Below are 12,808 nucleotides of genomic sequence, written 5' to 3' on the forward strand. Positions count from 1 at the left end.
GATGTAGCACCTCACACTTATCAGCATTAAACTCCATCTGCCATCTTTCAGCCCACTCTTCCAACTGGCATAAATCTCTCTGTAGACTTTGAAACTCTACTTCATTACCCGCAACCCCACCTATCTTAGTATCATCTGCATACTTACTAATCCAATTTACCACGCCATCGTCCAGATCATTGATGTACATGACAAACAACAGTGGACCCAACACAGATCCCTGTGGCACCCCACTCGTCACTGGCCTCCAACCTGACAAACAACCATCCACCATTACTCTCTGGCATCTCCCATTCAGCCACTGTTGAATCCATCTTGCTATTCCACCATTAATACCCAACCATTGAACCTTCTTAACCAACCTTCCATGAGGAACCTTGTCAAAGGCCTTACTGAAGTCCATATACACAACATCCACTGCTTTACCCTCATCAATTTCCCGAGTAACATCTTCAAAAAATTCAAGAAGATTAGTTAAACATGACCTTCCAGGCACAAATCCATGTTGACTGTTCCTAATCAGACCCTGTTTATCCAGATGCTTATATATATTATCTCTAAGTATTCTTTCCATTAATTTGCCCACCACTGACGTCAAACTAACAGGTCTATAATTGCTAGGTTTACTCTTAGACCCCTTTTTAAACAATGGAACATGCGCAGTACGCCAATCCTCCTGCACTATTCCCGTTTCTAATGACAAAATATTTCTGCCATAGCCCCTGCTATTTCTACACTAACTTCCCTCAATGTCCTAGGGAATATCCTGTCCGGACCTGGAGACTTATCCACTTTTATATTTCTCAAAAGTGTCAGTACTTCCTCTTCTTTGATCCTCATAGTTTCCATAGCTACTCTACTTGTTTCCCTTACCTCACATAATTCAATATCCTTCTCCTTGGTGAATACCGAAGAAAAGAAACTGTTCAATATCTCCCCCATCTCTTTTGGCTCTGCAGATAGTTGGCCACTCTGACTCTCTAATGGACCAATTTTATCCCTCGTTATCCTTTTGCTATTAATATAGCGGTAGAAACCCTTCGGATTTACTTTTACCTTACTTGCCAAAGCAACCTCATATCTTCTTTTAGCTTTTCTAATTTCTTTCTTAAGATTCTTTTTACATTCTTTATACTCCTCAAGCACTTCATTTACTCCATGCTGCCTATAATTATTGTAGATCTCCCTCTTTTTCCGAACCAAGTGTCCAAATTCCCTTGAAAACCATGGCTCTTTACAATTTTTACGATTTCCTTTCAACCGAACAGGGACATAAAGATTCTGTACTCTTAAAATTTCACCTTTAAATGTACTCCATTTCTCTTCCACATCTTTCCCATAAAACAAACTGTCCCAATTTACTCCTTTTAAATCCTTTCGCATCTCCTCAAAGTTAGCCTTTCTCCAATCAAAAATCTCAACCCTTGGTCCAGTTTTGTCCCTCTCCATAATTATATTGAAACTAATGGTATTGTGATCACTGGACCCGAACTGTTCCCCAACGCATACCTCTGCCACCTGACCCATCTCATTTCCTAACAGGAGGTCCAGTACCGCCCCTTCTCTAGTAGGTACTTCTATGTATTGTTGCAAAAAACTATCCTGCACACATTTTACAAACTCCAACCCATCCAGCCCATTTACAGAATGTGTTTCCCAGTCTATGTGTGGAAAATTGAAATCTCCCACAATCACTACCTTGTGCTTACTACTAATATCTGCAATCTCCTTACATATTTGCTCTTCCAATTCTCGCTCCCCATTTGGCGGTCTATAATACACCCCTATAAGTGTTGCTACCCCTTTCCCATTTCTCAGTTCCACCCAAATAGCCTCCCTAGACGAGCCCTCTAATCTATCCTGCCAAAGCACTGCTGTAATATCTTCCCTGATAAGCAATGCAACACCTCCACCTCTTGCCCCTCCAATTCTATCACACCTGAAGCAATGAAATCCTGGAATATTTAGTTTCCAATCACAGCCCTCCTGCAACCATGTTTCACTGATCGCCACAACATCATACTTCCAGGTGTCAATCCAGGCTCTAAGTTCATCCACTTTTCTTACAATGCTCTTAGCATTAAAATATAAACATTTAAGAAACCCACCCTCTCTTATTCTCTGATTATTTTATTTTTCTTCTCTCTCCCCTACATTTTGGGTCAGAGTGCTACCATTCTCTGCCCCCTGCTTCACACACTGACTGCTAGCTTTCCCAATTTGAGTCCCTCCCCCCAACCATACTAGTTTAAAGTCTCCCCAGTAGCCTTTGCAAATCTCCCCGCCAGGATATTGGTCCCTCTTGAGTTCAAGTGCAACCCGTCCTTTCTGTACAGGTCGCACCTTCCCCAAAATAGGTCCCAATGATCCAGAAACTTGAATCCATACCCACTGCACCAGTCTCTCATCCACGCATTTATCCTCCACCTCGCTCCATTCCTACTCTCACTGTCGCGTGGCACAGGCAGTAATCCGGAGATTGTTACCTTTCCAGTCCTTCTCCTTAACTCTCTACCTAACTCCCTAAATTCTTCTTTCAGGACCTCTTCTCTTTTTTTACCTATGTCGTTGGTACCTATATGCACCACAACCTCAGGCTCCTCTCCCTCCCATTTCAGGATTTCTTGGACACGTTCAGACACATCCCTGACCCTGGCACCAGGGAGGCAAACTACCATCCGGGACTCCTGTCTGCGTCCACAGAATCGCCTATCCGACCCCCTGACTATAGAGTCCCCTATTACAATTGCCCTCCTCTTCTTTTCCTTACCCTTCTGAGCAACAGGACCGGTCTCTGTGCCAGAGGCCCGGCCGCTGTCGCTGCCCCCAGGTAGGCTGTCTCCCCCACCCTTACTCAAACACGAGTACTTATTTTCAAGGTGTACAGCCACCGGGGTACTCACCAGTCCCTGCCTCTGCCCATTGCCCTTCCTAACTGTGACCCAGTTTTCTGTCTCCCGTGGTCTTGGAGTGACCACCTCCCTGTAACTCCTTTCTATGACCTCCTCGCTCTCCCTGAGCAGACAGAGGTCATCGAGTTGCTGCTCCAGGTTCCTAACGCGGTCCCTTAGGAGCCCCATCTCGACGCACCTGGCGCAGATGTGGACGTCTGGAGAGCACTCAGACTCCATGACCTCCCACATCTGACATCCAGAACAGTAAACTGCCCAATAGTTGGATAATTTCACTTAGTTTGGCTAGGCTTTCTTGAAGAATCAAATTTCAGTCAGGATAAAATTGGGTGCTATTCAAGTCTCGAGTGAATAAAGTTCACCCTCTTATCACTCTATACAGCTTCTCTCAACATAAAAACCATCCAATTAATAATGAATAGCCAAAGCAATAATTTATGTGGTGCATTCAAATTGCATTACGTGTCAGGTCAAATGACCAATCAATTACTTTTAAATGCAATAAACATGCCATTTCCTTACATTTGCTGTTCAGTTATACTGAATTTATAATATCTATATTATAATAATTTCTGGGAAATATCACACAATAACTGTAGAAAGCTGTTCAAACTAAACAGCAAAGCAACCCGCCTGCATTAGGCAGTCTCACATGATCCATATACATGTCATACTATTGGGTATACAATCGCAGAGAGAAAATTAGCACTCCGAAAGCTCAAATCAAACCAACACCAACCAATTTTCCAGGATGGTCCATGAAGGTCTAGTTATGAACATGAAGGTCTAGTCTAGTTGCTGCCAGCATTCAGATTACACTATGTTAAGTATTTAGTGTACACAGGCCTGTGCAGCTTCCTGACTTGTTGCTTTGTTAAGAGCTGTATAAATCTGTTTACATGTTCAGTTTTGCTTGTCATTTACACAATACAAGAAAGCAATTTACAGAACCTTTCATGCACAAATATAAGTTAATGTTTTCACTCTTTATGTGGTACAACTTTAACTTCAGAATGTCTTTACGTTACTCACAGTCAATTAATTATTTTGTTAAATAATTAACATCTGTTTTATTAGATGGGCAATCATCCTAACCAGCAAATGCAAAGGAAAATCTCCAAAACAAGAATAGGATAGTTAAGACCAGGTGATCAGTTTTAAGATACAAGGTGAATGATGCATCTTATGTTTTGGATAATGTTATACTGCATGTAATGCTGGAGGATTTGCTCTGGCTACCTGAACATGTAGCCAGGGACGCTGTTTCATGGAATGACAATAACTCCATAGTACAGACTTTCTACTGACATTTACTACAAATGTAATGTAAACATTGCATAATATACTGTACTTGAAACCTAGATTTTATATTCAGATCCTACACCAAGCTTGCACTTATAAACAAAAGACAATGTGCTGGAAGAACTCAGACTTCTTCAGAGTCCTGACCGACAACGTTGCCTATCCCATGTTCCCCAGAGATGCTGCCTGACCTGTTACGTTACTGCAGCATTGTGTGTCTTTTGAAAAGCAGCATCTGCAGTTCCTCGTGTCTACATATGCACTTTTAAACTTCTGGTTTGGGAGGCAAGCATTGACCCAAGGTAAAAATTAAACAATCTTGAGCAGCTGAATCAGTTCAGCTTTTTAAAACCAAGAATTTTCTTCTTCATCCATGGACAGATCCAAGAATTCTGGTTGCATGCACTGATTCAGCTGGTAATCTTCCTTTGTGCAAATGTTACTGGAGGACATAGAGCAGCTTTAACATAGTACCATGCTTTCCTGGAGCAATGCCTACATGCAAGATTTCCATCACAACAATTCATTCAGATTCCATTTGGTACTTCTATACTTTGCAATTTTCTACATCAGTATATTGTCAGGAACCAGATATTTACTTCTTTCATATGGTTCTATCATTCAGTTTGATCACAAGTGAATCTAACTCCACACACCCATCTATGCTCTGATCTGTTTTTGTAGTTAATATAAAAAAACAATCCCAGATTTAACACAAGAAAATAAATGAATGACCAATTGCAATATGCAGGAGATGGTGTCATCATTTTTTGACTATCACCTGATAAATCATTAGAAATCATTTATATTCATTTTGAAAACTTCAAATAATCGTCTAACTGTTGAAAATCTTTCCTTACTCCCTCCACATCCATCATCTCTCGCAGGATAGGGTACTGCAGATTGGTAGCTTAACTTCTTCTGCTTTGTATTATTCTACTCCAAAGAGCAGGACCAACATTGCAGCAGTCTTTAAAATTATTTTCTATATCTATCTATAATACTTTAAAAGATACACGGACCTCTGCTGTATCTATAGTCATTTACCATTCAGAAAGTAGTCTAACCTAACATTCATGGCCAAAGTGGATGAACTCACATTTGTTTGTACTGAAATCCAAATACCACTTTATATCAAAATTTCTCTACAGCAACGTTTCCAACACATTCACCAGGAAACTTGCAGCTGCTGTCATTAAAGTTGGTTATAAAGTTCATTTCAAATGGCAAAATGCTAACTATGTGCACTGCTATTCCCCCCAGCCTAATGTGATTCAAACTAATCTAATTTGGCAGCTCTTAAGATCAGACTAATTATGAACAAAATGTTCAGCCGTCAGTCTCCATAGTAGGTCAGTTCTGCATCCTTTTATGATGAGGAAACATATCAGGTAAGAATTGATACAAGTGATTTGAAGACTTGTGTAGGGTAGATAGAATTCAACACATTCTTCCTGAGATTACTTTGTAACAATTACAGGTATTTCATTCTTTAATGTATTCATTAAAAGTATGTGGTGTCACTGGCAAGGCGGCTTTTATTACCCAACCGAAATTGTCCTTGAGAAGGCAGAGCTGTGACTTAGTCTGTGTAAAGCTGCTTCCCATGGGTCCTTGGCAGGAGGTATAAGATTTTGATCCTGTGAGATGGTGGAAATAGTGATACATTTTTAAGTCGGGAGAATGTGTTACAGAGAGGGATACTTATGGCTTTCATTCTCCTTCACAGTAAGGTCACTACTGAGGGAGTCAAGGAAGTTGTCACAAGTTGATTCGATGCATCCTGTGGACAATGCACAAAACAAACTTGTTCTGAGTGGGATGTCCAGGAAACAGATTTTTTTTTTGTCCTTGGTCAAATATTTTAAGTATACTTGGTCCTGCACTCAGTCAAGTGAGCAAAAGGCAATTTAATCATTCTCCCACTATATAAAATATTACCTATTCCTATTCTTACCCAAATGTGTGCTCTAATATTTCCTGACATTAGATTATTTTTTGCCACTCACATAGCATGTTTATCTTTTGTCCTTCAATGTCTTCTTACTTTCCCATCTGGCTTTGCATAAGATATTCTGGCTTTTCATTCAAATTGTCAATATATAATGAGCCTAGCATCTGCAACACCCCAGTTCGTCTGATTAAAAAGACCTGTATATTCTTATTTTTCCTATACCATTAATTTTCCACAAAATGCCAATATGTTTCCTCACAGGGAAAGACACAGTGTGCAGAAAGTAGCTCTCAGCATTATAGTGCAACAGTTCCAGAGACAAAGTCTAATTTCGGCAATGAGGTGGGCAAGAATCGAACTTTGGCCTAGCTTATGGAAGGACCATTCAGGAACCTGATGATAACAGAAGGAAAGAACCTGTTCCTGTGTCTAGAGGTGTGCACTTTCAAGTTTCTGCTCCTTCTGCCCGATTCCGATCGGAGAAGAAGATTCCGCACAGAGAAGAAGAAATGACTGACAGGGTGAGGGAAAGATCTTTGATTATGTTGGCTGCTTTCCCAAGACAGCATAACTCCTTGGAGATGTTGATGGATTATTTAATTTTCTGAGTTTCACTGCTTTGATTTCTGATCTCATGATGCAGAGGAAACCACTGATGAATCAGTGGAAGATGGTTTACCAGATGCGCTGCCCAAGAAATAGCCAAACCATGCTCTGCATCTAAGATGATTGGCCTACATTAACCACAACTAGTTTTTTTAATAAAAACGTCAATGGCCTAAATTAGTAGCTCACATTTTCCATAAATGCTGTGTTTGATTTCCAGCATTTCTACTTTTATTGCACCCCTTTCTTTAAGCAAGTTATAGCAAGGATCATAGGAAAGATTCTTACCTATCAATGATTTCCAGCAACTTACATAAAAACATGGACATAGAAAATAGGTGCAGGAGGAGGCCATTCGGCCCTTCGAACAAGCACCGCCATTCATTGTGATCATGGCTGATGGTCCCCAATCAATAACCCATGCATGCCTTCTCCCCATATCCCTTGATTCCACTAGCTCCTAGAGCTCTATCTAACTCTCTCTTAAATCCATCCAGTGATTTGGCCTCCACTGCCCTCAGTGGCAGGGAATTCCACAAATTCACAACTCTCTGGGTGAAAACGTTTTTTCTCACCTCAGTCTTAAATGGACTCCCCTTTATTCTAAGACTGTGGCCCTGGTTCTGGACTCGCCCAACATTGGGAACATTTTTCCTCCATCTAACTTATCCAGATTTTTATAATTTTATGTTTCTATAAGATCCCCCTCATCTTTCTAAACTCCAGTGAATACAAGCCTAGTTTTTCCAATTCCTCATATGACAGTCCCGCCATCCTGGGGATCAATCTCGTGAACCTACGCTGCACTGCCTCAATCACAACGATGTCCTTCCTCAAATTAGGAGACCAAAACTGTACACAATAGTCCAGATGTGGTCTTATCAGAGCCCTATACAACTGCAGAAGAACCTCTTTGCTCCTATACTGAAATCCTATTGTTATGAAGGCCAACATTCCATTAGCTTTCTTCACTGTCTTCTGTACCTGCACGCCAACTTTCAGTGACTGGTGTACAAGGACACCCAGACCTCGCTGCACCTCCCCCTTACCTAACCTAACCCCATTAAGATAATAATCTGCCCCCTTGTTTTTGCCGCCAAAGTGGATAACCTCACATTTATCTATTATATACTGCATCTGCCCACTCACTCAACCTGTCCAGGTCACCCTGCAACCTCCAAACATCCTCTTCACAGTTCACACTGCCACCCAGCTTTGTGTCATCCGCAAACTTGCTAGTGTTGCTCCTAATTCCCTCTTCCAAATCATTAATATATATGATAAACAGTTGCAGCCCCAACACCGAGCCTTGCGGCACTCCACTCGCCACTGCCTGCCATTCTGAAAAGGACCCATTCCCCATAATACTTTCACCCGTGTCTGCCTTCAAGGGACCCACATTTGACTTTGCTATTCTTTTTCCCTTAACATATCTAAATAAGCTTTTACTATCCTTCTTTATATTCCTGGCCAGCTTCCCCTCGGACGTCATCTTTTCAGCCTGTATTGCCCGTTTTGTTTCCTTCTGTTGTCCTATGAAAGTTTCCCAATCCTCTGGCTTCCAGCTACTCTTTGCTGTGTTATACATCTTTTCTTTTAGTTTTATTCTATTCCTAACTTCTCTTGCAGCCACAGTTGCCTCCTACTCCCCTTAGAATCTTTCTTCCTTTTTGGAATGAAATGATCTTGCGTCTTCCGGATTATGCCCAGAAATTCCTGCCATTGCTGTTCAACCGTCATTCCTGCTAGGATCCCTTTCCAGTCTACCTTGGCCAGCTCCTCTCTCATGCCTTCATAGTCCCCTTTATTCAACTGCATCACTGACACTTCTGATGTAACCTTCTCCTTCTCTTTTAACGGGATTCCTAAAGTTATGCCTAACACAATGCAGCATATCAAGAATCAGCTATTTAACTTTGAAATTTGGAATGTATGTTTGGACCAGAGATTTACAATGCAAAAATACTTTCATTTTGTTGATATTGAGTTTCGCTCGATAAGAATAGTATTGGATTGGTTCTTTGCTTTTTTTTTTTAATGTGATGAATGTGATCTTCCACTTTGTCATGTAAATGTTGGTATTACAGCCAAAACAGCTCAGCTAGATTTGTAGAGGGCAATACTTTTTGCTGTATCATCAACTTAATCTCTATTTTAACACCTGAAATTGTTTATTTTAATTTGTAATGATTACAACAAGTGATAAGATAGATATGACCATTGAACACAAATGAAATTTTGTACAAAAGAGGATCGGAAGAAAGTACACAGCTACATTTAGTTTTCCAAGTGCTGACCAAGCCAGCCATTTATGATACAAACAAAATGAAATAAAGGTGTTCTTTAACTTTTTAATCACTGCAGCATTATCTGCTTCTTGGGTCATTTGTGAACATTAATCACATTTCCAACCACTATCACCGGATGCAGATTAAAAGCACAACATTTTAGTGGGTTTGGTCCTACATGTCACAAAACCACAAGAGGAAGACAGAAGGACAGCACATGAGAATGCATACAAATTATACATGATTGTACTGAAAAGCAATCCGTTAGCCTTTGCCCTATCATATTCTGACAATTCTGACAATTCTGTTTCAAATCAAAATTATCATGAACTGTGTATTTTGCAGCTTTGAAACCCAGTAATATCGACTCCTTTCAGTAGCACTCAACTGAAAAACTAATTTTCAATGTATGATCAAAAGTCTCGATTTGAGGTTACAGTATCTACTTCCTCGGTTTTAGTTATGAATGGCACCGTCACGATGATAAAATTAATTGCCGTTTTTATTTCTCTGATGATTGTCTTTGGCAACCCAGAGCTGGAAAATCTGAACCGAACAGACGTCTCCACCCTGTCCCAACGTGTCATTAGCAAACATGTAACACAACATTGTGTCATTTGCTCCATTAATTCAATTTCTAACCGCAATGCTCACATCGCAAAACAGCTGAAAGCATGCAATGCAAGTACAAGTTAGAAGAAATCACATTTCAATTCGGAATGAGACGGGAAACTTTTCTCTACTCCCGTTCCGTTCTCCACTGTCAGTTCAAAACAAACACCAATTACATCTTGTGTAGGAAGGAGCTGCAGATGCTGGTTTGCACCGAAGATAGACATAAGATGCTGAAGTAACTCAGCGGGACAGGCAGCATCTCCGGAGAAATGCTGCCTGAGAATACAGAAATGCTGTCTGTCCCGCTGAGTTACTTCAGCATTTTATGTCTACCAAGGAAACATTGTCATTTCCTCCTTCCCTCTGGTTGAAATCTGACTGCCAGCGACATCCGCTCTGTTTTCGCCGTTATTCCCACGGTGGCCAGAGCCTGGGTGGGTGAATCCCACAATAATTAGATGTTAGAGCACAGCTCAGGTTTCCTCAGCATGAAGGCAGCCAGCGGCAGCAACTTAGTGTATAATCAGCATGTGCAGTTCCTTCCCACAGCAGTAACTAAAAGTCGGTCGGCGCCGGGATGGGTCTATGCGGGCGTTAGGCGATGGTGGAGGGAGAGGCGAAAGGTGGCCGCAACCGCCCGAACTCTCCGGACAGGAGGTCAGGCGGCGGCGGGCCCGCGAACGACATGGTCCTCCCTGGCAGAGCCACTCGCTCCCCTCCCACACAAGCCTCGCCGCTCACCTGGACAAGTGCTTCAGGATCTGCTTCTTGATGAGCCCCGCCATCACTCACGCCCCTCAGGAAGAGATCAACAACGCCGCTTCCATGTCAGGCGGCCCAGTGCGATGTGGCATCTGGCGGACTCTTCCTTCGGGCTCGCCGGCCACCTCACCTCACCTCACTGCCGAGCCGCGTCCATAGCTGTGAGCGAGCAGTGCGGGTCAGAGCGAGGCGTGCGGGGCAACGCGCACCAGTCAGTGCGGGGCAGAGAGCAACGAGCAGCAGCGGCGGCCAGGGCGAGGCAAATGGCGGCGCAAATCATAACGAGGCCTGAGGGGCAACGATCAATAATCAATGCGGGGCAAGAGCGACGCGCAGCGGCAGTCAGGGGGAGGCGTGCGGGGAAAACGGTGGCGCAAATCAAAGCTGGGCTCCGCTCTATGACCTTTGGCTGGGCCTGCGGGGCAACGATCAGCGCCAATCACAGCGGGGCAGAGAGAGCACCAGTCAGGAGCAAAGATGATAGAGGTCAGGAGGCCGGCGGAGCAAATCAAAGATCCTATCGTGGAGTAAATTATAGCGGGGCGGAGAGTAGCGGCAATCCGAGTGGGGCCTGAGCAACGTCAGCCGCAGCGAGGTTAGCGGAGCAAATCGAATCACCAATCGCTTCTGGCCATGGCTAACGGGCCTCCCGCAGAAGGAGGCCCGCAGGGCAACGCTTAGCACCAATCAGAGCGAGATGTTTGAGGCAGAGCAGGGCTTGGGTTGACAACAGAATCGGTCTGAAGAAAGGTCCCGACCCCAAACCTTAGAAACATAGAAAAATAGGCGCAGGAGTAGGCCATTCGGCCCTTCGAGCCATTAAATATGATCATGGCTGATCATCTAAAATCAGTACCTCGTTCCTGCTTTTTCCCCATATCCCTTGATTCCTTTAACCCTAAGAGCTAAATCTAACTCTCTCTTGAAAACCAGTGAATTGGTCTCCACTGCCCTATGTGGCAGAATTCCACCGATTCACAACTCTGGGTGAACCAGTCCTAAATGGCCTACCCTCTATTCTTAATGTGTGACCACCACCCGGGAACATTTTTCCTGCGTCTAACCTGTCCAATTATTTATGAATTTTATATGTTTCTATAAGATTAAAACACATTTATACTCCCTGGCTTTTGACCATGCATGAGACTGCTCCTGCTTGTAGTGTTTTTAATATTTCTTTAATTTGAATATCTTTACTTACTCCATCTTTTAGCTGTTATTATTGGTGTGTATTAACTTTTTTGTCAATGATTAGTGATGTACAGCACTTTGTTGCAACTATGTTTGTTTTTAAAGTGCTCTATAAATTTAATTTTTTTAAAAAAAATAAATAAATAAATAAGATACCCTCTCATCCAAAATTCCAGTGAATACAAGCCCAGTCTTTCATCATATGTCAGATGCCTGTCCATCCCCTCCTCAGATGCCACCAGACCTCCAAGTTCCTCCAGTACTTTGTGTTTTGGATAAGAGAGGAATTGGAATGAAAGTTCGATCTATCCAGGTTTTGTGCTAGTTCCAGTCTCCAACCTCTCAGAACAGTGCAGATACCAGTAAATGCAGCTCTTCCTCGGAGATCCCCCTGATCAAGAAAGGCTTGCTTTCACAGTGGGGGCAAAGATGACCGATGAGTGTGGACCCGCCGAATTTGCCACAGGTGGGACACTCAGATGAATTGTTTCTAAAGTGGTAGACGCTATCATCATTTATGTTCGGCACCACGTACACATGGCACATGAATTGGACAAAATTTAGCATAGTAGACCATACGACTCTTCCAGACAATTTTGTCAACAAGATTAGGGCTGAGATTCTACTTCAGTGCAATTTTCCAACACCATGTACATATCCCTTCATTCCCTTAATCTCTGGTGAATGAGCATTATCTTTGAGTACCGTAAACCCAGAAGGGGATTATTAAAAATGTTTACACCCTTGTAAATTTCTCCTCATTTCGGGGCAGAGAGGGCAGCGTGCAGGAGGAGAGAGAGCAGTGTGTGGGGAGAGAGCAGCCTGCGGGGAGTGAGCAGCGTGTCGGCTGCTTCTGTGGCGACCAGCAGAACGACCCGGGAGCCGTTGAGTGGAACCGGGAGCTGTTGAGTGAGGCCGAAAGCTGAAGGTGCGGGGTGCGCCCACCCCTACCCACACCCCCCTTCCCCTATACCCTTCTCCCCCTTCCCAACACACACCCCTCCCCCACACTACCCCCTCCCCCACACACCCCTACGCCCCTCCTCTCCCACATCCCCCCTCCCCCACACGCTCCTCCCCCACACACCCCCTCCCCTCACCCGGGTGCAGGTTGCTCCCACCAGCCCCCGACAGCCCCCCTGAATGCAACAAGAGACACAATATATACACAACTCCCC

The 12,808-nt window shown here is 43.2% G+C and overlaps 1 protein-coding gene across 2 annotated transcripts in view; it reads right to left on the reverse strand.

Moving 5' to 3' along the window:
* Positions 1-10,832, reverse strand: part of uhrf1bp1l (UHRF1 binding protein 1 like) — an 85,919-nt gene extending 75,087 nt beyond the window's left edge. The window contains exon 1 of one of the 2 annotated variants that reach the window (XM_033039701.1): positions 10,419-10,832. In XM_033039701.1, the coding sequence (XP_032895592.1) occupies positions 10,419-10,462 (44 nt within the window). In that variant the 5' untranslated portion in view covers positions 10,463-10,832. The remainder of the gene's footprint in view (positions 1-10,418) is intronic. The other variant, XM_033039700.1, reaches the window with a different exon arrangement.
* Positions 10,833-12,808: the final 1,976 nt, after the last annotated feature.

Source organism: Amblyraja radiata, chromosome 21 (assembly GCF_010909765.2).
Source record: "Amblyraja radiata isolate CabotCenter1 chromosome 21, sAmbRad1.1.pri, whole genome shotgun sequence".
NCBI lineage: Eukaryota > Metazoa > Chordata > Chondrichthyes > Rajiformes > Rajidae > Amblyraja > Amblyraja radiata.